The 26,913-nt window shown below is 41.7% G+C and overlaps 1 protein-coding gene and 1 long non-coding RNA gene across 8 annotated transcripts in view; both read left to right on the top strand.

Annotated features, from left to right (window-relative positions):
- LOC130680517 (uncharacterized) overlaps positions 1-26,913 on the top strand; it is a 634,026-nt gene that overhangs the window by 456,455 nt on the left and 150,658 nt on the right. For 5 of the 7 annotated variants that reach the window (XM_057491206.1, XM_057491207.1, XM_057491209.1 and 2 more), the window contains one exon: positions 2,963-5,371. The exons of the other annotated variants lie outside the window; for them this stretch is intronic. In XM_057491206.1, coding sequence (XP_057347189.1) covers positions 3,024-4,046 — 1,023 coding nt within the window. In that variant the 5' untranslated portion in view covers positions 2,963-3,023 and the 3' untranslated portion in view covers positions 4,047-5,371. Of the gene's footprint in view, positions 1-2,962; positions 5,372-26,913 lie in introns of those variants that run through there. 7 annotated transcript variants of the gene reach the window in all.
- The window catches only part of LOC130680527 (uncharacterized), a 104,287-nt gene continuing 86,290 nt past the window's right edge, over positions 8,917-26,913 (top strand). The window contains exons 1-2 of the long non-coding RNA XR_008993549.1: positions 8,917-12,558; positions 13,789-13,876. This is a non-coding gene — a long non-coding RNA (uncharacterized LOC130680527). The remainder of the gene's footprint in view (positions 12,559-13,788; positions 13,877-26,913) is intronic.

Genomic DNA, 26,913 nt, shown 5'->3' with positions numbered 1-26,913 from the left:
GAGTTTCGGCTCCTCTAACTACAATTCAGCTTTCATAGTATTAGATTTAGCAGACAGACCAAAATTAACCCTCAAAATAGAAGGAAAAAGTTTTGAAGGAATCCTGGATACTGGAGCAGATAAAAGTATTATTTCTGCAACCTGGTGGCCCTCCAAATGGCCTGTAACACAATCCTCACACTCTTTACAAGGTTTAGGATATGAGTCTAGCCCTACCATTAGTGCCAAACCATTGAAATGGCAAGCGCCTGAGGGGCAAGAAGGTACAGTTACCCCTATGTGCTCCCACTGCCAGTCAATTTGTGGGGGAGAGATGTTATGCAAGGTCTGGGCCTTAAACTCATTAATGAATGCTCCACCCCTGCCCTAAGCATGATGATGGATATGGGGTACATCCCTGGTAAAGGGCTAGGGAAACACCAACAGGGACGCACAGAGCCTATCCTACCCAAAGTAAAAAATGACCGTCGCGGCTTGAGTTTTTCATAGGGGCCATTGAAGACGCCATGCCCATACCTTGGCTTACAGAGGAGGCCATATGGGTTCCTCAGTGGCCCCTATCCTCTGAGAAATTAGAAGCAGCTCACCATTTGGTACAAGAACAGCTCCAATTAGGACATTTAGAACCCTCTGTATCTCCATGGAATACGCCCATATTTATAATCAGAAAAAAGTCAGGATCATGAAGATTGCTTCATGATTTGAGAGCAGTAAATGCTCAAATGAGGCTATTTGGACCTGTCCAGCGAGGACTGCCGCTTCTCTCTGCTCTACCAAAGAATGGAAAGTAATCATAATAGACATCAAAGATTGCTTCTTCTCCATACACCTAAACACCAAAGATAGAGAAAGATTCGCTTTCACCCTACCAGCTATTAATCATGAGCAACCAGACGCCAGATTTCAGTGGAAAGTCCTCCCTCAAGGGATGGCAAATAGCCCCACCATATGTCAACTGTATGTTTAGCAAGCGCTAGCACCAATTCGTGAAATCTACCCCAAACTAAAAATCATTCACTATATGGATGATATCCTTCTCTGCTCCCCGCAATCAGCAGAAGTCGAAGAGGCCTATGTAAAGCTCACTAAATCCCTAGAGACTTGGGGACTGAATATAGCCAGTGAGAAAGTCCAAAAGTCTAGTATTAGCAAATTCCTAGGAACCACTATTTCCACAGATGTTATTTACCCTCAAAAGCTTGAGATAAGACATGATCAGCTGCGAACTTTGAATGATTTCCAGAAACTCCTGGGAGATATTAATTGGTTGTGGCCATTTTTAAAGATACCTACCACTGAATTGAAACCATTGTTTAAAATCCTAGAAGGGGACTCACAACTAACATCTCCGCGCTCCCTTACACCTGAGGCAATGCAAGCCATCCACAAGATAGAACAAGCCTTAATGACAGCACAATTGAATAGGATACAATTAAATGAACCCTTTGAGTTATGCATCCTTCCTACTCCGGGACTGCCAACTGCAGTCTTATGGCAACAAGGTCCACTGATCTGGATCCATCCCCAAGTCTCTCAGGTTAGAACAATAGAATATTACCCGGCGGCCATAGCCAAACTTGCTCTGAGGGGAGTAAAAAACTCATTAACACATTTTGGGAAAGCTCCAGCAACAATCATAACTCCTTACAATATGGAGCAGATACAAACATTATGTGCTATGAATGACGATTGGGCCATACTTGCTTATAGCTTCTCAGGAACCTTTGATAACCATTTCCCAAAACATCCCCTTATCAATTTTGCCAAAACTCATCCCCTAGTGTTCCCTCGGATCACTAGACAAACCCCGTTGCCACATGGAGAAACAGTCTACACAGATGGATCCAAGACAGGTACAGGTGCCTATGTCCATAATGGCAAAGTTGTGACAAAGAACTATACACCCAATACTCCACAAGTAGTTGAATGCCACATAGTTTTAGAAGTACTTCAAACCTTTCATGGACCTTTAAATGTTGTGTCAGATTCTTGTTATGTAGTTAATGCAGTTAATTCCCTAGAAGTAGCTGGACTGATCAAAGCATCAAGTACAGTAGCTACCCTGTTCAAACAGATACAATCACAATTACTCCTTAGACGCTCACCTTTATATATAACCCACATTAGAGCACATTCAGGCCTTCCCGGGCCTATGACACAAGGCAACCACTTAGCTGACCTTTCAACTAGGAATGTGGCTTTCCCTCTGCTAGACCCTGTCGCCACAGCCTCACAATTCCATTCACAATTTCATGTCACTGCGGAAACACTGCGCAAGCGGTTTAGCATAACCAGAGCCGAAGCTAGGACCATTGTTCTTAGCTGCCAACATTGCTGTAGTTTTCTTCCCACACCTCATGTTGGGATCAATCCCAGAGGTATCAAACCTTTACAGGTTTGGCAAATGGATGTGACACATATTTCTTCCTTTGGGAAGCTAAAATATGTACATGTATCTGTAGATACTTGTTCAGGAGTCATCTTTGCCTCTCCATTATCTGGGGAGAAAGTTTCCCATGTCATCCAGCACTGTCTTGAGGCTTGGAGCGCATGGGGGTTACCCCAAATCCTCAAAACAGACAATGGTCCAGCATATACCTCTACCAAATTTGCTCAATTTTGTCATCATATGGGGATAAAACATATCACTGGTCTTCCCTACAACCCACAAGGTCAAGGGATTGTGGAGCGTGCGAACCGCACTCTCAAATCCTATTTACTTAAACAAAAAGGGGGAATTGAGGATATACCCCCCACACCAAAAACTGCAATAGCCCTAGCACTTTTTACTATAAATTTTTTGAATCTGGATGCTAGAGGCCATACAGCAGCAGACCGCCACAATCAGTGGCCAAAAGACCCACAGGAGCTAGTAAAATGGAAAGATGTATTATCTAACCAATGGAAAGGCCCGGATCCAATTATAATAAGATCCAGGGGAGCTGTATGTGTTTTTCCCCAGGGTGAAGAAAACCCCTTCTGGATCCCGGAGCGCCTGACAAGGAAGGTCTTGGACAAAGGAGATGACCTCTCTGTACCTACTGATCCTGCTCCTGTCACTGGGAACCCCGATTCAGGGAGTATTGAGATGGGGAATATTGTCTGCCTTTCCTAAGCCTATGCCCGTCCGCTTCAATGCAGCGGTTTTTCCACGTTTTTTCACTACCAACTCTAGCATAAACCTGCCATACCTAGCAAAAGACACCATGACAGCTCCTTTGGGAGAAAACCGGTCCTTTGTAACCCATGGGTCATTATGCTTCACCACTCAAAATCTAACCAACTGTATCTCCCTAAAACAGAGAAAATATGGCTGGTTCAGTGATCCGATAACGGGGATCGGGCTTGGGAGCAGTGATAACCAAACGATCCCCCAGAATGTTCTCTGGATCAATGGCACGTTTGTAGAGCCCCCTGAAAGTGCTCAGTCAAACGTAACAGCATCCCCTGTGCTTCGCCAACCCAAATACGCCCCCCACTGTTTGGGTGACTATGAAGGAGAACCGTGGCCTTGGACAGACTGCCAGTCAGCTACAGTGACTTGGGCAGACGTACACCACAGGTTCACTATCTCCCCAGATATGACCAAAGATAGAAGCTGGGGAACAGCAATGGTAGAAGATGGCAATTACTCCCAGCCTATGAACAGGAATCCTTTTCACAAATGGATGCTGTGTGGCATTAATGGCTCTTGTACAGACCTGTCCCCACTATCCGCCCTTTTAGGTGGAAGAAAAGGCGTCAGCTACAACATGACCTATCAGTGCTATATTAACGATAGGTCCTCAGCCCCCACCACTCGTTTCTGTTCTCCGGCCAATTCTACGCAGGGGGACCCCAAGCTCTTCTTCCCACCAGCTCCAGTATGCCTTTCTCCTCCATTCCTGTTCATCTTGTCCAATGATAGTTTTGACTCCTGTTCCAATACCTCCTGTTTTCTGTCTCAGTGCTGGGATGCACTTAACTTTACCAATGCCTTAATAGCCCGTATTCCTCGTTGGGTCCCCGTCCCAGTGGACGCACCTAACACCATGACCCTGTTTTGAGAGAAACGTGACTTCGGTGCTACAGCCGCCATAGTGCTTCTAATCTCCATAACCGCAGTTACAGCCACCGCAGCTGGCATAGCTTTAGACACCTCTATCAAAACAGCCGCTGAACTCAATAACCTTGCAGAATCAGTATCCTCTGCCCTTGAACGTCAGTCCACGCTTGATGGCAAGCTGAAAGGAGGAATAATGGTCCTCAACCAGCGAGTAGATCTAGTGGAAGAGCAACTAGATGTGCTCTGGCAGTTAGCCCAATTGGGATGTGAGCGAAAGTTTCGCGCTCTCTGCATTACTAGCATACAGTATGAAAACTTTACGCGAGCAGCTAATCTGTCACGAAGCCTGTCCCAGTATCTTTCAGGAAACTGGTCCCAGGACTTTGATGGAGCATTGGAAGAGCTACGGCGAGAAATAATCCACGTCGACTCCACCCGGCTAGATATCTCCGTAGCAGAAGGACTCTCTTCCTGGTTTCACAGAGCTCTCTCCCACGTTAAAGAGTGGGCGGGCATGGCTGGGATGAGTGTATTCATGCTTGGAGGTCTCATGCTCCTACTCTGGTTGTTATGCAGGCTCCGTGCCCAACATAGGCAAGATAAAGTAATCCTTGCTCAGGCCCTAATGGCGGTAGACATTGGTGCCTCTCCCCAAGTATGGCTCAACATGCTCAATAAAGAAGCTCAGCTTTAGCTTGAGGTAGCCCTTGCACCCTGAGCCTTTGTGGCATTGCACCAGGCCCGGGTACCTTGTTGCTTACCTACAACTTTCCCTAAGAAACTCGCAGTGCAAGAGGGTCAAAGAAAAAGTCCAAGACCCTTTGTACCAGGCGGTCCCAACGTCTGCTAGAGGATGCGAGGCAAAGCACTGCAAGAGGTTTTGGACCCCTCTGAGAGACACGCCTGACTGCATAGGGGTAGATGCCCAGAGACCCCTCTCCAAAAAAAAGGCATCAAAAAGTATTTGCTGGAGGTCAGGCCTCTATCTCCGCCTCAGCTGACATGTTCCGCTCTGAGTTTCTATTAAACAAAAAAGGGGGAGATGTTGGCAGCCGCACCCAGAAAGTGGCGCCCAACGTGGGGCAGCTAGAAAGTCCCGTACAGCCCAGCTGGAAAAAACCCCACGTCATAAAACCACATGTAATCACACCCTAACAAATGTACCAATCAGAGTCTACTAAATTGCCATGCTAATTAGGCTTGCATGGCAGCACCAATCAGCTCGGAGCATGAGAGCTATATACGCAAGCCCTTTCTTCCTCTCTGGGTCCTGCCCGACACATTTGTTTCACAAAGAGCTGAAGATTAAAGCTTTCTGCAGAAGAATCCTGCTGTTGTTGCGTGCTGTTCTTGCCGGCGAGGACGGGGCGCGCGACAAATATAGTCCCACTTATTCATTTTTGCTGTTGTTTTCCTTGCCCGGGGAGATATGTTCAAGAAGAGGTCACTCATGTTTATGTCTAAGAGGTTTTTGCCTGTTTTTTTCCAAGAGTTTAATGGTTTCATGACTTACATTCAGGTCTTTGATCCATTTTGAGTTTACTTTTGTATATGGGGTTAGACAATGGTCCAGTTTCATTCTCCTACATGTAGCTGTCCAGTTTTGCCAGCACCATCTGTTGAAGAGACTGTCATTTTGCCATTGTATGTCCATGGCTCCTTTATCAAATATTAATTGACCATACATGTCTGGGTTAATGTCTGGATTCTCTAGTCTGTTCCATTGGTCTGTGGCTCTGCTCTTGTGCCAGTACCAAATTGTCTTGATTACTATGGCTTTATAGTAGAGCTTGAAGTTGGGGAGTGAGATCCCCCCTACTTTATTCTTCTTTCTCAGGATTGCTTTCGTTATTCGGGGTCTTTGGTGTTTCCATACGAATTTTTGAATTATTTGTTCCAGTTAATTGAAGAATGTTGCTGGTAGTTTCATAGGGATTGCATCAAATCTGTATATTGCTTTGGGCAGGATGGCCATTTTGACGATATTAATTCTTCCTAGCCATGAGCTTGGGATGAGTTTCCATCTGTTAGTGTCCCCTTTAATTTCTCTTAAGAGTGACTTGTAGTTTTCAGAGTATAAGTCTTTTACTTCCTTGGTTAGGTTTATTCCTAGGTATTTTATTTTTTCTGATGCAATTGTGAATGGAGTTGTTTTCCTGATTTCTCTTTCTGTTGGTTCATTGTTAGTGTATAGGAAAGCCAGAGATTTCTGTGTGTGGATTTTGTATCCTGCAACTTTGCTGTATTCCGATATCAGTTCCTATAGTTTTGGGGTGGAGTCTTTAGGGTTTTTTATGTACAGTATCATGTCATCTGCAAATAGTGACAGTTTAACTTCTTCTTTACCAATCTGGATTCCTTGTATTTCTTTGTTTTGTCTGATTGCCGTGGCTAGAACCTCCAGTACTATGTTAAATAACAGTGGAGAGAGTGGGCGTCCCTGTCTAGTTCCCGATCTCAGAGGAAATGCTTTCAGCTTCTCGCTGTTCAATATAATGTTGGCTGTGGGTTTATCATAGATGGCCTTTATTATGTTGAGGTACTTGCCCTCTATTCCCATTTTGCTGAGAGTTTTTATCATGAATGGATGTTGAACTTTGTCAAATGCTTTTTCAGCATCTATGGAGATGATCATGTGGTTTTTGTCTTTCTTTTTGTTGCTGTGGTGGATGATGTTGATGGACTTTCGAATGTTGTACCATCCTTGCATCCCTGGGATGAATCCCACTTGGTCATGGTGTATGATCCTTTTGATGTATTTTTGAATTCGGTTTGCTAATATTTTGTTGAGTATTTTTGCATCTACGTTCATCAGGGATATTGGTCTGTAGTTTCCTTTTTTGGTGGGGTCTTTGCCTGGTTTTGGTATTAGGGTGATGTTAGCTTCATAGAATGAGTTTGGGAGTATCCCCTCCTCCTCTATTTTTTGGAAAACTTGAAGGAGAATGGGTATTATGTCTTCCCTGTATGTCTGATAAAATTCCGAGGTAAATCCATCTGGCCCGGGTGTTTTGTTCTTTGGTAGTTTTTTGGTTACCGCTTCAATTTCGTTGCTGGTAATTGGTCTGTTTAGATTTTCTGTTTCTTTCTGGGTCAATCATGGAGGGTTGTATTTTTCTAGGACGTTGTCTATTTCTCCTAGGTTTCCCAGTTTGTTAGCATATAGGTTTTCATAGTATTCTCTAATAATTCTTTGTATTTCTGTGGGGTCCGTCGTGATTTTTCCTTTCTCGTTTCTGATACTGTTGATTTGTGTTGACTCTCTTTTCTTCTTAATAAGTCTGGCTAGAGGCTTATCTATTTTGTTTATTTTCTCAAGAACCAGCTCTTGGTTTCATTAATTTTTGCTATTGTTTTATTCTTCTCAGTTTTATTTATTTCTTCTCTGATCTTTATTATGTCCCTCCTTCTGCTGACCTTAGGCCTCATTTGTTTTTCTTTTTCCAATTTCGATAATTGTGACATTAGACCATTCATTTGGGATTGTTCTTCCTTTTTAAAATATGCTTGGATTGCTATATACTTTCCTCTTGAGACTGCTTTTGCTGCTTCCCACAGAATTTGGGGCTTAGTGTTGTTGTTGTCATTTCTTTCCACATATTGCTGGATCTCCATTTTGATTTGATCATTGATCCATTGATAATTTAGGAGCGTGTTGTTAAGCCTCCATGTGTTTGTGAGCCTCTTTGCTTTCTTTGTACAGTTTATTTCTTGTTTTGGGCCTTTGTGGTCTGAAAAGTTGGTTGGTAGGATTTCAATCTTTTGGAATTTTCTGAGGCTCTTTTTGTGGCCTAGTATGTGGTCTATTCTGGAGAGTGTTCCATGCGCATTTGAGAAGAATGTATATCCTGTTGCTTTTGGATGTAGAGTTCTATAGATGTCTATTAGGTCCATCTGTTCTAGTGTGTTGTTCAGTGCTTCCGTGTCCTTACTTATTTTCTGCCCAGTGGATCTATCCTTTGCGGTGAGTGGTGTGTTGAAGTCTCCTAGAATGAATGCATTGCAGTGTATTTCCCCCTTTCGTTCTGTTAATATTCGTTTTACATATGCTGGTGCTCCTGTGTTGGGTGCATATATATTTAGAATGGTTATATCCTCTTGTTGGATTGAGCCCTTTATCATTATGTAGTGTCCTTCTTTATCTCTTGTTACTTTCTTTGTTTTGAAGTCTATTTTGTCTGATATTAGTACTGCAACCCCTGCTTTCTTCTCGCTGTTGTTTGCTTGAAATATGTTTTTCCATCCCTTGACTTTTAGTCTGTACATGTCTTTGGGTTTGAGGTGAGTTTCTTGTAAGCAGCATATAGATGGATCCTGCATTTTTATCCATTCTATTACTCTGTGTCTTTTGATTGGTGCATTCAGCCCATTAAAATTTAGGGTGACTATTGAAAGATATGTACTTATTGCCATTGCAGGCTTTAAATTTGTGGTTACCAAAGGTTCTAGGTTAGCCTCTTTAGTATCTTACTGCCTAACTTAGCTCGCTTATTGAGCTGTTATATACACTGTCTGGAGATTCTTTTCTTCTCTCCCTTCTTATTCCTCCTCCTCGATTCTTCATATGTTGGGTGTTTTGTGCTGTGCTCTTTCTAGGAGTGCTCCCATCTAGAACAGTCCCTGTAAGATGTTCTGTAGAGGTGGTTTGTGGGAAGCAAATTCCCTCAGCTTTTGTTTGTCTGGGAATTGTTTAATCCCACCGTCATATTTGAATGACTGGATACAGTATCCTTGGTTCAAGTCCCTTCTGTTTCATTGTATTAAATATATCATGTCATTCTCTTCTGGCCTGTAGGGTTTCTGTCGAGAAGTCTGATGTTAGCCTGATGGGTTTTCCTTTATAGGTGACGTTTTTCTCTCTAGCTGCCTTTAAAACTCTTTCTTTATCCTTGATCTTTGCCATTATACTTATTATGTGTCTTGGTGTTGTCCTCCTTGGATCCTTTCTGTTGGGGGTTCTGTGTATTTCCGTGGTCTGTTCGATTATTTCCTCCCCCAGTTTGGGGAAGTTTTCAGCAATTAAATTATTTCTTGTAAGATACTTTCCGTCTCTTTTCCTCTCTCTTCTTCTTCTGGAACCCCTATAATACGGGTATTGTTCCGTTTGGATTGGTCACACAGTTCTCTTAACATTGTTTCATTCCTGGAGATCCTTTTATTTCTCTCTATGTCAGCTTCTATGCGTTCCTGTTCTCTGGTTTCAGTTCCATCAGTGGCCTCTTGCATCCTATCCATTCTGCTTATAAACCCTTCCAGAGTTTGTTTCAGTTCTGTAATCTCCTTTCTGGCATCTGTGATCTCCCTCCAGACTTCATCCCATTTCTCTTGCGTATTTCTCTGCATCTCTGTCAGCACGTTTATGATTCTTATTTTCATTTCTTTGTCAGGAAGACTGCTTAGGTATGTCTCCTTCTATGGTGTGGTCTCTGTGTTCTTTGTCTGCCTGTAGCTTTGCCTTTTCATGGTGATAGGAATAGTTTACAGAGCTGGGACGAGTGACGGCTGGAAGAACTTCCCTTCTTGTTGGTTTGTCGCCCTCCTCTCCTGGGAGAACAGCGACCTCTAGTGGCTTGTGCTGGGCAGCTGGGCGCAGACAAGGCCTCTGCTTCCTTCCGGGCTGCTATGGAGTTTATCTCCACTGTTGCTGTGGGCGTGGCCTGGCTCAGGCCTCTGCTCCAAAGTGGTGGAATTGCGTTGGAGGGGGAGCGGCTGGGAGGCTGTTTATCTCCATACGGGGCCTCCCTTCTCCCTGCAGCCCAGGGGTTAGGGTGTCTAGAGATCCCCCGATTCCCTACCTCTGGATTAAGTGTCCTGCCCTGCCCCTTTAATACTTCCAAAAAGCACCCGCCAAAACAAAACAACGACCACACACACACACAAAAAAAATTATATTTAAAAAAAAAATTTTCTTTTTAATTAAAAAATAAATAAATAAAAGGTGGCTGCTCGTTTTTCTTTATTCTTCGGCGCCAGCCTCAGGCATCTGCTCACCAGTCTTGCTGCCCTGTTTCCCTAGTATTGGGGTCCATATCCCTTTAAGACTTCCAAAAAGCGCTCACCAAAACAAAACAGCAAAAAAGCAAAAAAAAAAAAAAAAAAAAAAGTGGTCGCACGCTTTTCTTATGTCCTCCGGCTCCCGGCGTACGGTGCCCGCTCACTGTTATTGCTGCCCTGTTTTCCTAGTATCCAGGGCCCTGCACTCTGGCCCGGATGGCGGGGGCTGGGTGTTCGGCAGTCCTGTGCTCCGTCTCCCTCCCGCTCTGCCTATTCTTCTCCCGCCGGGAGCTGGGGGGATGGGTGCTCGGCTCCCGCCGGGCCGGGGCTTGTATCTTACCCCCTTCACGAGGCGCTGGGTTCTCTCAGGTGCGGATGTGGTCTGGATATTGTCCTGTGTCCTCTGGTCTTTATTCTAGGAAGGGTTGTCTTTGTTATATTTTCATAGATATATGTGCTTTTGGGAGGAGATTTCCGCTGCTCTACTCACGCCGCCATCTTCCGCCCCTCTCTGATACACACTCTTATGAAGGTTTCACATGAAAACAGTGTGTTTACTATATTCACCCATGTTATCGAGTCCCCACCCCATAGCCCATTGCAGTCACTGTCCATCAGTGTAATAAGGTGCCACAGGGTGACTAGTGTTCTCTCTGCTACATCTGGCTTCTCTGTGACCCCCCCACACCACATGTACTAATCATAATACCCCTTAATCTCCTTCTCCCTCCTTTCCCGCACTCCCCTCTGATAACCACTAGTCCCTTCTTGGGTTCTGTGAGTCTGCTGCTGTTTTGTTCTTTCAGTTTTGCTTTGTTGTTATACTCCACAAATGAGGGAAATCATTTGGTATTTGTCTTTCTCTGCCTGACTTATTTCACTGAGTATGATACCCTCTAGCTCCATCCATGTTGTAGCAAATGGTAGGATTTGTTTCTTTCTTATGGCTGAATAGTATTCCATTGTGTATATGTACCACATCTTCTTTAGCCATTCATCCGCTGATGGACACTTAGGTCGCTTCCATATCTTGGCTATTGTAAATAGTGCTGCAATAAACATTGGGGTGCATTTGTCTTTTTGTATCTGAGAACTTGTCATCTTTGGGTGAATTCCTATGAGTGGAATTCCCGGGTCAAATGGTAGTTCTATTTTTAGTTTTTTGAGGAACCTCCATACTGCTTTCCACAATGGTTGAACTAATTTACATTCCCACCAGCAGTGTAGGAGGGTTCCCCTTTCTCCACATCCTCTGCAGCACTTGTTGTTCCTTGTCTTTTGGATGTTGGCCATCCTAACCGTTGTGAGGTGAAAGCTCTTTGTGGTTTTAGTTTTCATTTCCCTGATAATTAGTGATATGGAGCATCTTTTCATGTGCCTGTTGGCTATCTGAATTTCTTCTTCGGAGAAGTGTCTGTTCATATCCTCGGCCCATTTTTTAATCGGATTATTTGCTTTTTGGATGTTGAGGCTTGTGAGTTCTTTATACAGTTTGGATGTTAACCCCTTGTTGTAAGTCGTTTACAAATATATTCTCCCATACTGTAAGATGCCCTTTTGTTCTACTGATGGTGTCCTTTGCTGTACAGAAGATTTTTAGCTTGATGTAGTCCCATTTTTAATTTTGGCTTTTGTTCCCTTTGCCTGAGAAGATGTGTTCAGGAAAATGTTGCTCATATTTATATTCAAGAGATTTTTACCTATGTTTTTTTCTGTGAGTTTATGCTTCATGACTTACATTCAGGTCTTTGATCCATTTCAAGTTTACTTTTGTGTATCCAGTTAGATAATAATTCAGTTTCATTCTCTTACATGTAGGTGTCCAGTTTTGCCAACACCATCTGTTGACTGGGGTGTCATTTCCCCATTGTATATCCATGTCTCCTTTATTGTATATTAATTGGCCATATATGTGTGGGTTTATATCTGGGCTCTCTGTTCTGTTCCTTTGATCTATTGGATCTTCTCCTGTGCCAGTACCAAATCGTTTTGATTAAAATGACTTTGTAGAAGAGCTTCAAGTTATGGAGCATAATCCACCCAGCTTGAAGTGATAAGAAGTGTGGGATTGGGTGAAGAAGCCAGGAGCAGCAGCACATTTTGGGAAGGAGGAATTGCATGTCCAGATACATAGGCGTGAGAGAGCATATGGCAGGTTTGCATAGTACCCAGTCACTTGGTGAGGCTGGAGCCGGGGTGCTCTGCTGGTCATTAGGTATGCTTAGGAATACCCCATCTCTGTTTGTCTCTGGGCACGTGGCAACTTTGAACTTCCCATCAGGCTTGAGGATGTGGCCAGTGAAAGTAAGCAGAGGGGATGTCTGTTACTTCCAGGTGGAAGATTTAAAAGCTGATGCCTGTTGTTTTGCTACTTCCTGTATTCTTTTGGCTACTAGCAATGTTCCGGAGGGTGGTTGCTTTGTCTGCTTGTGTTCTGGAATGAGACCAGTGGTGATGGAGGCAGAGCCACCAGCTGACCTGCAAAGGACATGGGGATAAACAAGACGTAAACCTCTGTTGTATGCCCCTGGGATTTGGGGTTGTCTGGTTCTGCAGTGTAACTTAATTTACTCTGACTGATACTGGGGACTTTCTAGTACCATGAAGGGTTTGAGATTTTATATCACATGTAAGCGAACAGCTAGTCTGCCAGAGTTACCTAGGGGCTGGCAGAAGACACGAGATCCCGAAGTGAGAGAATAAGGATTTTATTCTTCACCACCAGCAGGAATCTTGAGCTGCTTTGTTGCGGTGATTTCCCTTGTCCCCCAAGTCCCTCTGTGGCAGTGCTGAGAGGGCCAGTGGGCTCGTGTCACAGCGGAGGACCCTGGAACTCAGGAACCCTCATCGTCCATGGGGTTACAAGCCAACCTGATCAACTTTTGTCTGAGGGAGATCTATCTTTATTATACTGGAAAGAAGACAAACTTACCCTCTGCTCTTTAGTGGGGTCACTGTCTCTATTTCCCAAATCTGGTCACTACACAAACATTCTTGAAAAGATACTCAGGAACCAAATTTGTCAGTGTTTTGTTTGCAAGAAGTGCAGAAATGTGAGACCCACAGAGGTTGTCTTCCAACAGTATCTTTGGGTCAGTGGAGGAAAGTGAATGCAGGAAGGCATTTGGAGCCCAATTGGGAAGGATTTTATAGCATGTTAGGGAGATTAGACTTTATCTGGTAGAGAGAGGGGAGCCATCACAGGTTCTAAAACATGGTATGGAGGATAGAGGGGGATTGGAGAAGGAGAATAGCACCACTAGGGAAAGGTTAGGGTTAAAATGTAGGTGTGGAAATTTTAACATCTGAAGGGAGCTGGAGCCCCTGGATTGAGCTCTACTTGGATAAATTCTATAACCTTGAAAGCTCAGATTAAAAGACATTTTGTTATAGTTTTTAAAAGTTACCTTTCCAAAGCAGAAGCTTTTTGTCAAAAAAAAGTCTAATGCAGACTTCCAACCAATAAAACAGATGGATGGAGACACACTTTGGTTGAAGCAGAAACGGAAACCCTGGAGTCCAGATTCAGCTCTCCAGTCCCAGCAGACAGCCCAGTACTCCTCTGGAGCCCTGGGGAGCCACAAACTGCACTTTGAAGCCACTCCTCTTTTCCCAGTTGGCCCAGGCAGAATTAATTCCTTCTTCCTCTCTGTTCTCTTAACAGTTTGATCTTATCACCAGGGCAGCATTTATCACCTTGACACTTGTTTGCAGAAAGCATCCTTAATTTTTATCTCTATATTTTCCAGTACCCAGCACAGTGCCTGTCTGCCTGGAAGGCTCTGCACCGGTGTTTGCTGAGTTGAATTGAATTGACGTGAAAAACACATCAGTGAGGTAACTAGAGATTTACATTGTTTGTCAAAGCTTTGCATTTTAAATTTAATGAAATATAACAGACAATTCCTGAGACCTGACCATGGGCAAATAAGAATATAGGAAGTAATGAACTAAAATAACTTTCTATAGTGAAGCGATTTTAGTTTTAGTCTGTCTAATGTACCCACAAATGCTTATTCAAGACACAGAGATCTTTTTCTTAGAAAGGAGACCGCAGTCCAAATAAATAACATCCTCCAAATTAGAGTGAGAAGATAGCCAGACCTTCTTCCTCAAATATATAAATCCATTCAGTCACCTGTGTTTTCATCAGGTAGGGAAGGAAAGCCCTGTGTTTACTCTGCTAACTTATGCCAGTGGAACATTTACTTGTGAAAAAACGCAATAATTAAAAACAAACAAACAACCGTGAGCACTTTCTGTCTAGCCTTACATCTGTGTGGACGCGGACTGGTGAAAACAGCCCCAGGAGTGTCTGAGCCCTCCTCACTTCCATGGGCTTCATAGAGATTGGTCTGACTTCTAAGGAGAACACAGCAGGTGGAATTTCCATTCATTCTGCTCCAGTTCTGTCCTGGCCATTGTCTGTCTGCCTGGAAGAAGGTCAGCCCTGAGTTAGGGTGAAGAGGGAGGGAGGGACAAACCCAAGATCCCATTGTGAGGCTGAACCTCACGTCTGTAGGGGTGAAACTTAACACAATTTTTGGAGCCCTCTTTAGGTAAAAGAATACAAAATGAGGTATGAAAATGGAGTGCTTATTTAGAATGAGAACAGAAATCATAGTGGAGCATTTTATTAACTACTGTACATATGTTTATTATGTTATTTTTAAAGCTATTTTAGCTATACACTTTCTGTATTTTCATACCAGCAATTTTGTGATATTTTCTATAGAGAGAATAAATGATTCAGTCTTTTATTTAGTATGGTTTATGAAAAAATACTTATTTTTATTATGGACAGTTTAGAAAAATATCTTCCAGCTGCACAACTTGTGATTTGTAATGCCAAGTAAATGTTTAGAATTGTCAAATTTGGGCAGACTGCTATCATATAGGATATGACAGACTTCTTTCATACAGGAGTTGTAAGGTTTTGAGGCATTTAAGATTTTCTTGTGAGCTTCTATCTTAAATATGCTTTGAACTGATGTCAGCCATGTCCTCTGGTATATTATAAATTTTATGTCATCTACATCCATGCCAGTATTTGTGTCAAATCAGCAAGAAATTTAAATATTTCCTCAATGTATTCCTATGATTCATTTCTCCTCATTAATTGGATTATCAGATGATCCAAGAGCTTATTACTTATCATTACTTCTATTTGAAGTGTATCCCTTCTCTTCCTCTTAATTAATTACTGCCTTTGGTATGATCTAGTTTTATTTTATTATTGCAATTTGCTTCATGGTGTTGGATAATATCTATTGACCTTGATTCTCATCTTTATATTTTCTATTTTACTTTTCATTGTTGTGTTAATCTGCATGTTCTTATGGTTCTTTTTTCATTAAAGTATCACTGATATATAATCTTATATTGGTTTCAAATGTACAACACAGTGATTCAACACCTACCCATATTGGGAATTCCTCTCCCCCACTAGTGCCGTCACTATCTGTCCATATGGAAAGATGCTACAGAGTCACTGACTGTATTTTCCAAGCTGTACTGCTATCCCCATGACCAACTTATATTGTGATTGTGAATAATTGGGTCCCTTTATCGCCCTCCCTCTCACCCTTCCCCCCAACCCCTCCCCCTTGGTAATCACTAGTCACTTCTCAGTGTCTGAATTTACTGCTGTTATGTTCCTTCTGTTTTGCTTTGTTTGTATATTCCACATAAAAGTGAAATCATATGGTATTTGTCTTTCTCTACCTGGCTTATTTTACTGAGCATAATACCCTGTAGATCCATCCATGTTGTTGCAAATGGCACGATTTCTTTTCTTTTTGAGGCTGAATAATATTCCATTATGTATATATACCACATCTTCTTTATCCATTCATCTGTTGATGAACACTTAGGTTTCTTTATCTTGGCTGTTGCAAATAGTACAGTGATAAACATAGGGGTGCATTTATCTTTTTGAGTCAGGGTATTTTGTTTTAATTGAGTAAATTACTAGAAGTAGAATTACTGGATCTAAAGGTATTTCTACTTTTAGTTTTTTTAAGGAACCTCTGAACTGCTTTCCACAATGGTTGCACCAATTTACATTCCCACCAACAGTGTAGAGAGGGTTCCCATTTCTCTCCATCCTCACCACCATTTATTACTTCTTGTCTTTTGGATAATGACCATTCTAACTGGTGTGAGGTGATAACTCATTGTGGTTTTGATTTGCATTTCCCTGATAATTAGTGATGTGGCGCATCTTTTCATGTGCTTGTTGACCATTTGAATTCTTTCTTTGGAGAAATGTGTTCAGGTTCTCTGCCCATTTTTTAATTGAGTTATTTGTTTTTTCAGTGTTGAGGCCTGTGAATTCTTTATGTATTTTGAATGTTAATCCCGTATCAGATAAATCATTTATGAGTATATCCTCCCATACTGTAGGTTGCCTTTGTGTTCTGCTGATGGTGTCCTTCACTGTACAGAAGTTTTTAATTTGATATAGTCCCACTTGTTCATTTTTCTTCTGTTTCCCTTGCCTGAGGAGATGTGTCCAGGAGAAAACTGTTTGTATTTCTCTTGAAGAGATTTCTGCCTATGTTTTCTTCTAACAGTTTTATGGCTTCATGTTTTACATTTACATCTTTGATCCATTTCAAGTTTACTTTTGTGTATGGGGTTAGACAATAATCCAGTTTCATTCTTTTACATGTAGCTGTCCAGTTTTGCCAGCAGCAGTTGTTGAAGAAGAGGTTGTTTTTTCTCCATTATATATTCATGGCTCCTTTATTATATATTAATTGATCATGTATGCATGGGTTTACAACTGAGTTCTCTATTCTGTTCTATTGATCTGTGGGTCTGTGGCATTACCATACTCTTTTAATCTACTGTAGCTTGTAGTATAGCTTGAAGTCAGGGAGTGTAATACCCGCAGCTTTGTTCTTCTTTCTCAGGACTGCTTTGGCTATTTGGAGCCTTTTCTGGTTCCATATGAATTTTAAAACTATTTGTCCTAGTTTATTGATAAATGCTGTTGGTATTTTGATATGAATGGTACTGAATCTATAAAAATGCTTTGGGCTGGATGACTGTTTGACAGTATTAATTCTTACTATTCATGAGCATGTTATAGATTTGCATTTATTGGCATCTTCTTTGATTTCTCTCATGAGTGTCTTACAGTTTTCAGAGTTTAGGTCTTTCAACTCCTTGGTTAGGTTTATTCCTAGGTATTTTATTCTTTTTGGTACAATTGTAAATGAAGTTGTTTTCCTGATTTCTCTTTCTGTTAGTTTGTTGTTAATATATAGGAATGTGTCAGATTTCTGTGTATTAATTTTGTATCCTGCCACTTTGCTGAGTCCAGTTATTAGTTGTAGTTTTTTGGTGGAGTCTTTACGGTTTTTTATGTATAAATGCATGTCTGCAGATAGTGACACTTTAATTTCTTCCTTACCAATTTGGATGCCTTTTATCTCTTTGTGTTATCTGATAGCTGTGGCTAGGACCTATTTGGAATAAAAGTGGTGAGAGTGGATCATTGTCTTGTTCCTGATCTTAGAGGAAAAGCTTTTAGCTTTTCTGTTAAGTATGATGTTGGCTGTAAGTTTGTCATATGTGGCCTTTATTATGTTGATGTATATACCCTCTAAACCCATTTTGTTGAGAATTTTTATCATGAATGGATGTTAAATTTGTCAAATGCTTTTTCAGCATCTATTGAGATGATCATGTGGTTTTTATCCTTTTTGTTAGTGTGTATGATACTGATTGATTTACAAATATTGTACTGTCTTTGCATCCCTGGAATGAATCCCATTTGGTCATGGTGGATGATCTTGTTGATATACTTTTGAATTCAGTTTGTTAATATTTTGTTGAGTATTTTTGCTTCTATGTTCATCAGGGACATTGGTCTTTCCTTTCTGTGGTGTCTTTGCTGGTTTTGTTATTAGAGTAATGCCTGCCTCATAGAATGAATTTGGAAGTATTCTCTCCTATTCTACTTTCTGGAATACTTTAAGAAGGATGGGTATTAGCTCTTAGCTCTTCTCTAAATGTTTGGTAGAATTCAGCTGTGAAGCCACTGGTCCTGGACTTTTGTTTTTTGGGAGTATTTTGATTACCAGTTCAATTTCATTGCTGGTAATTGTCCTGTTCAGATTTTCCATTTCTTCCTGGGTCAAACTGGGTTAATCTTGGAAGGTTGTATTTATCCAGGAAGTTGCCCATTTATTCTAGGTTGTGCAGTTTGTTGGCGTATGATTTTTCACAGAATTTTCAAATAATTTTTTGCATTTCTGTACTGTCCATTCTGATTATTCCTTCTTCATTTCTGATTTTGTTTATGTATGTACACTCTCTTTTTTTGTTGATAAGTATGGCTAGTGGTTAATCTATTTTGTTTATTTTCTCAAGGAACCAGCTTCTGGTTTCACCAATTGTTTCTATTGTTTTATTCTTCTCCATTTTACTTATTTCTGCTTCGATCTTTATTATGTCCCATCCTTGTCAGTACAAGAGGTGAGTTGTACCCATCCGGAGCATGTCTCCTGGAGTTAATGTTGGTAAGACGCATTGGGACAACGTAGGAGAGAACCTCATACCTCTTTGCTTTGTCTCTTTGTGCACCTATCCTCACCCTCCACCATGCCAGTGTGTGATTTCTTTAAGTTCTGTTTATAATGGCCATTACCTTGAGAAAGTAGTGAAAATGGAACAAATATTAGTTTCAAAAAGTTGTTGTAGAAGACTGGGAACTTCCTACAGAATTTTGTTATTAGACTTTTGCCCAGAAAAAGGTGAAGGAAAAGCCCCTTTATTTTGTTTGGTGTCAATTTGAAATATGGTTTAGTTTTGAAATTAGTGATGACTCTTCTAACAGTTATTTTGTCCTACTTACTGAGACCCAGCTCCCTCAAAAGTTCTCTTCCTGAAGGGGCAGGAACTGTGTGTGTAGTAAACTAGTGCAGCCAGTAGCAATTAGTTCTCAATTCCTGTGACTGGATCTTAAGAAGAAAATAGCCAATGAAAGGAAAGCCCCCGTACTGATATCATGGGCATGGAGAGGGGGAGCATTCAGAAACTGCCCTGTCCTAGCTGACAGGATGGCGTGGGGGCACCCTGAAGGTTGTGAGCCCTGAGCAGGGTGAATGCTTTGGTGCACATCTTGTTTCATTGGGCAATACATTAAGGCCCCACCTGGTGTTTATATCTCCCATGAAAAGAAGGCAAGCAAAAAAATAAAGAAAGAAAAACAGAGGCCCATTGATAGCCAAGTCATAATTTGAGAGGGGTCATTAGCCTCTTTACGCCTCATGTATCCTGAGGGACTCATACCAGATAGGAAGGAGACCCGGCCCTGGGACCTGGTGTGCAAGAATATGGCAATGCCCTTTTATATTTTCCCGTTTTGTTTAGAGCATTCAATACCCTACCTTTTTTAAGTGGCTAGTTTACAGTGGCCAATTTAATAAAACCCCAAAGGACACTGAAGGCGGATTTGGATAAGCCATTGTGCAGTAGGGTGTCATTGTTGCCATGGGGCCATATGAGACTATGGGTGACTCACAGCAAAACTGTCTACAGCCAGGGAGAGCAAACCTCCTGCCAATGATGAGTCAACTAAATAGTCTCAGAATATTGAGAGATGCATTTTAATTAATAAGAATAAAAGTAAAATGACAGTAAACAACGCATTTGTCTTCCCACCATGATTTCTTGTTCAGGAAAATAAATGTTTCCTACAGAAGGTCTAACCAGTCTAGAAGGAGCTGCTCCCCAGGTGAGACTGGGACACCTTCTAAAGGCAGGTGAAGAGTAAGCACAATGCATAGAACCTTTAAATGGAAGAAAGAGAACATGTGGCTGTCCTCGTATTGACCTGTGGCTTTTTGCCATCTTCTGTCTTATCAGTCAGGATGCTTCTATTGAAGGTGACAAACACAATCCTACTTAAGTGAAAAGAGAGTTAATTACTGATGTGACAGTCCGCAGGCTCCAGTGCTCCCTGTTGTCACACCCTGGCTCTGCCCGCCTTCCTCAGGTCCTGTTCTCTCGGACCCTCCCTTTGGGGCTGTAATGGCTGCACGTCACTTGGTCTCACCTCTTCTCACCTTCAGATCTCAGAGGAAAAGACATCAGGTCACTTCTCCAGAAGTCCCAGTAAGGTCCCCACTTCATCTCATTGGTGCTGCTGGATTTGTGGCCAGAGCATACAGTGCTTTGATTGAGTGGAAGTGAAGGAAAGATGGGCCCTTCACAAAAATTTGGGGCTTTTGGCAGAAATAGGGGGTATAAATGTTAAGGAGGCAAATTACAGCTGTTGACTGTGTGTGAACCCAGTGGCCACCAGTTCTAGGCCCTTGTTCTCTGGGATCCTCTGACTTTCTTATCCGGGATAAATTCAGAACACGGGGTAGAAGAGGATGTGTGGGCTCCTTCCAGAAAGCTGGTTGGCAGCTGGGCTAACTCCAAACTCCTGCTCCTCTCTTCCTAGACCCTGACTGGAGGAGAAGGTTGGTATAAACAGCAATCTTATTTGTTTGCTGAAATGTGAGTAGAAATCTGGGCATATGGGTTTTCCTAAACTAGCAGCCATGTAAAAAAATTAGTGTTTAAATTATCTTTGCTTCCTAGCAGGTGCTTGGTGACCCATTAGAGACCCCCATTTTAGCACCATTCCCAGACCAATAAAGGTCTATGTCTTTTCTTTCCTTCCAATCTCTGGACCCAGATGAAAGGCGTAGGAGCCACAGTGCAGTGTGTGGCGAATGACGTTATCAAGTAGGAATCTGGCAGTGGTTCTGCTTCCTGGTTGGCTAATAAGAAAGCCTCAGGCCATTCGATTTAGATTTGAAGTCAAATTACTGAAAAGCAGAGGAAAGTGATTTTTGCTCCCTATTCCGCTGAACCGAACAAATAGAACGATGTGAGTTTTTCTTCCAGATTCCATAGTTTTTAGGAAGGTTTGACCACTGTTAAGCCACATGTTTTCTCACATAAATTTTCAGCAGACTTCCTCTAGTTTCTCTTGATGCCAAGTTCTGCTGGATGGTTATGGCAGCTGTAAGGGTATTTCTAACTAATGGGCATACGGCAGCTGTTGGCATCTTCAGAAGAGCTTGAGGGAAGCACAGGAGGCAAGCATGGTGACACTTTGAGTCCTTGTCAGGTGTACAGCTATGTGATCTGACTGAGCTGCAGTGTTGACTCCTGTAGGCCAGGGGAATGGCGCAAGAATGAGAGAGACCAGAAAGGTATTAGTCAGATGGTTCTCAAATCTTCCTCCCACGTTCACTTTGGAGAACATCTCCCCTCCCCAGCCTGCCCCTCCCCCAGTGTTCCCAACCAATTATAGACAGCTCCTTGTCATAGAGCCATAACACACCCTTTCTGGAATTGTTGGGATACATGTGATGGCATGGCGTGACTCAGAGGTGCTATGTTCAGTTAGCCTCATAATGGAATGGCTACACTGTAACTTCTTACAAGATAAAAAAGTGAAAGTATTCATATATCAATACAATATGCAATCAATGTATCCGGTAGCCAGGGAACCAGGCTCACTGAGGGACTGTATTGGCTGATAATCATCCCAGCATGGGTGAATTCGTTCTGTCATTTGGAGGGAGACTTCATCTTGTGAGTCAGTGTCGTTCCAGAGAGGTAAGAATGCATGGCATGGACTGTTCAGTTTAAAAAATCTTCTATTAAATTTCATTTCCAAAATTAGAGAATTCACATACGTTCTCTATAACTTGTAAAATAATATGAAGAAAGAAGGAAGCAAATTAAGCATCTTTCTCATCATTTCTGCCTTTCTACGTCTGCTCCACTAAGGTAATCAATGATACTGTTTTTTTACACCTTTCCCAAGTTAAGACAGACATGTATTATTTTGACTTTTTAACATTGAGATCACACTATGTGCAGTTGTATGCAACTTTTCTCACATAACAGTTTGCTATGGATGTCCCTCCAAATCAAAATAGCTAAGCCATTCTATTTAGTAGCTTTATAGTAATCTATAAAGCTACTGGTATAGATGCACCAAAATTTATTTAATCTCCATTTGATGGATATTCAGGGAGTTTCTGGATGTTCACCTTTAGAATTAATGCTGCAATAAATACTCTTAAATAGATTGTTATGGACTTGAACTTTCCCCCCCCAAAGGACTTATTCCTAAAGGCGGGTTGCTGGGTCAAATGTTATATGTATTTGAATTTTTAGTACCTGTGTCTAGTTTGCTTTCCAGAAAGTTTGTTGGGAAAAAACTTGCTACAGCAATTCTCATTCCGACAGAAGTGTGAGAAAGTGCTGGCCAGCATAGAATACAATAGGTTTTTCATTTAGAAATTCTAAAAATATTTTGTCAATCTAAGGGGCGGGGAAAATGGCATCTCCTTACTGGTTTGTTTTGGGTTTCTCTGCCTCCTGGTTGAGGATGAGCACCTTTTCATATGTTTATGGCTGTTTGGATTTCCTCCTCTGTGAATTGCTGTTCTGTTGTACTGAGCTTAATATTAGTCTTTATGTGTTGCCAGTATTTTTTTGTCCAGCTAGCATTTTGATTTTGTATTTTTAAAAAAAGCGTATGTACTAGGTTTATCCCTTTAAACCTTGGTAAATATTGGGTAGATTTAAATTTTACTCAGGCAATACCATTGTTTTCATTTTTTAAATGGAAAATTATTAAACACAAGAAACCAAAGAAGGAAACAATAAACCACTCACTGGGCACAGAACCCATAGATAACCACCAACAGATAACAGCTTATGTTTGGTGGGATAGACCCCCTGACAGTCTTCTACATGCATTTCACTCCGTGGCTTAAAATACCACCTTCGAAGGAGAGAACTGTGAATGGGTATACCTTTCAGAAGAGAAAGGAAAATGCAAAAGGATTCTTAAAAGCACATTTTTTTTGCTTATCCTAACATCTGTGAGATCAGGAAGTGTTGTAGAGTCAGTGATATCTGAAAGACATTGTGGGCTAGGCAGAAGTCAGAACGTGGTCATTGTTGTCCGAACATGTGTGATCTTGTTCATACCTTTTACAATGTCTATACTTCTCTTGGGTTATGCTCCCTGTTAGTCATATGAATTTTGAATTTAATTGCTATTTGAAATAACTGCAGAAAGATTACACTGTAATTACATTATTACATACTAAGCAGTACAACTTAAGACAGGAGAAATAAGCAAGTCCCAGATTTTGAGATAACAAGAGATTTGTGTGTATAATTCATGTATTATATGTGACTATCCTTAATACATTATATATATGTTGTGGTGCTGAAATAATGGTGCATCTTATAATTTAATACATATGATGAAATATGCTATTAAACTGTTGGTTAAATACTGTAATGCAAGTACTATAGAAGGAAATCTATTTTTTTCAAGAGGTTTTTTACAAGGTGACCATGCCCATTTGGGAATAGTTCATATATTATGTTCTTGGTACAAATAAGATGCAAGAGGGAAATTAGGTAAACATGACTTGCTCACTAATAACATTCAACAAGATGCTTGGAGAGACAGAGGTGTTAAAAAGAAGAAAGAATGTATAGTTCAGACATGCTTGTGACCCTAGAGGAAGGGAAGTACTGACTGAACTTTGGGAAGAATTTTGTGTTGAAGTCAGTGACTTGGATTGCTTGGGAAAGTGTTCAAGTTATGTATAAAAGGAGATGTTGCGTTGATCATGAAAACTCAAGAGCTTCTTGGACATGGTGTATGCAGTTATTTATCTTGTTAGTATAGATGAAGCAGCATAAATAATCCATAAATCAGTGTTACTCCATCTGTTCTGCCTGTTAGCATAGCAGCTTGGCAGCCATCCTGGTCCTGGTAGAAGGTAGTAATCATTTTCCTGGGGGTTTTCATCAGTTGCTAGCTTCTGTGAGTGGAAGCCCATTGCTTACTTGCTCTTCCTGCCTCTTAGTTCATCCAAAGAGGAGCAAACCTGCCTAAATTGTATGGGGGATGTTTGGTGGTAGGTAGATAGGTAGAATAAGGAATCGACATGAACAACCATCCTTTGTAACCTAATCTAGCATCTAACAACACAGCTTTCCTGGCCATCTAATGGGACTTGAGCTTTTCTTTAAGAAAAATAGAATATGAACACCCTTATTTCCACCCCTGTGTGTAGTTTCATGTTAAGACTCTTATTTTTCTCTGGCTTCATTAGGTACTTGTGAGGACGAATTTTCCTAAAGTGGCTGGCTGAATTAAAGCTATACCTTAGTACGTTTCTCAGCTTTTATTTACTGAAAAAGAAGAATAGAGGCAAGGCATTTAGAAACATTTCGGTTCTGGTAGAGGTAAGTTAGTTTTATACACTGCTGCCCTAGAGCATATTCTCACCATTCAAGCAATCCTGGGGTCATTTTTAAGCCCACTGAATGAAACTTTATTTTCTGATATGTAGTTATTTATTTCCATCGTTTCCATTTGGTTGTCCTAAAAATATTTCATCTCTCTGCTAAAATTCCCCAACTGTTCACTGTTGTCCAACTTTTCTGCAGTGTCTTTAATATATTTGCACAAATGTGTGAAGTCCATATCCGATAATTCCAAGGCCATCTCTGGTTCTGGATCTGTTCCTGTTGACTATTTTCTCTCTTGACCATGAGCTGCTTTCTTCACATATTTTATAAAAATGTTTATAAAAACATTTCTCTTGTTTCTTCACATATTTTATAAACTTTGATTGTATGCTGGACTCTGTGGGTCAAAGAGCAGTAGATTAAGATAAATGACATTTATCAACAGAGAAAGGTATACTCCTTTATTTTCCTTACCACTAGAGTTTTGGCTGAGTTGATCTACTTGAACTGGGTCAGAGCTGTACTGGGTCTGGGCTTTGTTGTCATTTTAGTTAGATTCAATTCACCATTAGCTTCCAGATCACAGCAGGAGTGGGACTTCTCTTTCAGAAGTGCTTAGGTTTTGAGCACTGGTAGGCTCCTGTTCTTATAATTTATGGCTAGGTACAAGCCTTTTGCATGTCTGGGGGCTTTCTTTACTCTCTGTTCCTCTGGGTTGCAGTTCCTCAGGACATGTCTCTCCACCTGGCTTCCCTGCCCCTGGCAGTGCACTGAGTGGAGACCCAGGGGTCTTCTGGAGATTCCTCTTGGCACCCTTGTGCTTCCCCTCGCCCTTGGAAGGCCACAGAGGCAGGCTTGGTAAAGACTCAGGCGCCTCAGACACATTTCTTTCTACTCTCTAACTGTCACGAACCTTTGGAAGACTGCCTGGCAATCAGTGATGGCCTGGAGAACTTGGGAGGAATTTCTTCCCACTCCTCAGCCCCTCCTGCAGCCTTAGGATGCCTCGGAGCCCTTGGGGAAGTCCGAGTCGATCTTGGATGCGTGTTCTCAGCCTTCCTGCCCTGTCCTCAGCCTTTAGCAGGCTGCTGCCTTGCCCTTGGAGAAGCTCTGGGCATTCTGCCGGGACGGGAAGTGGGGTAGGTACGTGCGGAAGGTCTCCCGGGTCTTTTGCCTTGCCCCTAGCTTTTCCCCTGACCATCCCCATGTGCGCAGAGAAGGCTGGGGCAGAATACTTGGAGAGGGGCCGCCTTGCTGTGTGGCCAGAGCTCACTGGCCTTCCAGTCTTCATGACAGCCAGCACCCAGCTAAAAGGTTAGGAACGGTTTGGCTGGTTTCTCCCTGTCTCTGTCTGTGGCAAATTCTTCCCCTTTGTACTTCCAGAGATGAAAGCAGCCATAGTTTCTTCTCTCCTAGGACATGTTTATTACTTTCTGGAATTAACTTTGTTTAGATATCCTTTTGTCCTCAACTATTATTTGTCCTTTAACTATTATTAGTAGCTTCTCTATCTTGTTCTTAGTATTAGTGGGAAATGATTGTGTCTTGTGATTTCTACATTCTAAATGGAAGCATAATACCTGGAAATATTTAAAAAATATGGTGCTGCCATACTTGTCTGTTACTAATACTTTTACCATTTTTATGGTTTTGTTATAGAAGTTTGATTTTAACCAGAACAACTAAATGACTGACATTAAATCAGGAAATGGCACATGGAAGCTGAAATTCCAGGTACTGGGGGGTCCATCCCCACTACCCATGACGGTGGAGGGCGCCGTGACCCAGTACTTACCCTGGCCTCAGCGGCATGGGCAGCAGGGTGGTGTTCCTGCAGCTCGCCTTCTCAGTGGCCTCTGTGAGCCTCTCTGTCGGCCTTCCAGGCCCCGTGGATTGTCTTCTCTATCTGAAGTCCGTGTTATTGTCTCATTAAGTAATTTTGAAATCATTAAATGGAATAAGAAGAAGAAGAATATATCCTCTTTTGCAAAATATCATTTATGCCTTCATGTATGAAGGGACCTCTTTGGTTTTTCAATTTGTTTTTGCTTTCTTTTTCTACTGGGCAGGGAGTCAGCTCCTGGAAGCTCTTTACAGTCGAGCCAGACACACACTGTGTCAGAGGGTGTCATACCTTGTACCTCCCTCTCCACTCTCCCCCTTGGCAAAGTAGCAAATGTTGTGAAAGTTATCACTTGCAAGGTCATGTTTAATTACACTATGTTCTGCTTCAGTAGAAAACTACTTGAGTAAAACTGAAGACAGAGCAATAGACTGTCAGGATTAGCTTTTGCTGTGTCTGACTGAAAACTGGAATAACAGTGGTTTAAACACTATAGTTTATTTCTCTTTTAGATGTAAATTCTTTGTCTAGGATACTTCCTGATGTCAGGGACCCAGCATCTCTGTACCTTATTGCTCAGCCATGTATGCATTGGGCTTGTAGTCTAAAATGGTGGTATTCATACTCTAGGAAAAAGAATAGAAGAAATATAAAGAAGCTGGGCATAAGGTGCAGGTATGTCTAATGTATTCCTATTCATTCCATTAAGAAGAACTTTTCCACATGA

The sequence above is a fragment of the Manis pentadactyla genome, chromosome 14 (genome assembly GCF_030020395.1).
Source record: "Manis pentadactyla isolate mManPen7 chromosome 14, mManPen7.hap1, whole genome shotgun sequence".
In the NCBI taxonomy this organism is placed as follows: domain Eukaryota; kingdom Metazoa; phylum Chordata; class Mammalia; order Pholidota; family Manidae; genus Manis; species Manis pentadactyla.
This window is presented reverse-complemented; position numbering and strand designations above follow the sequence as displayed.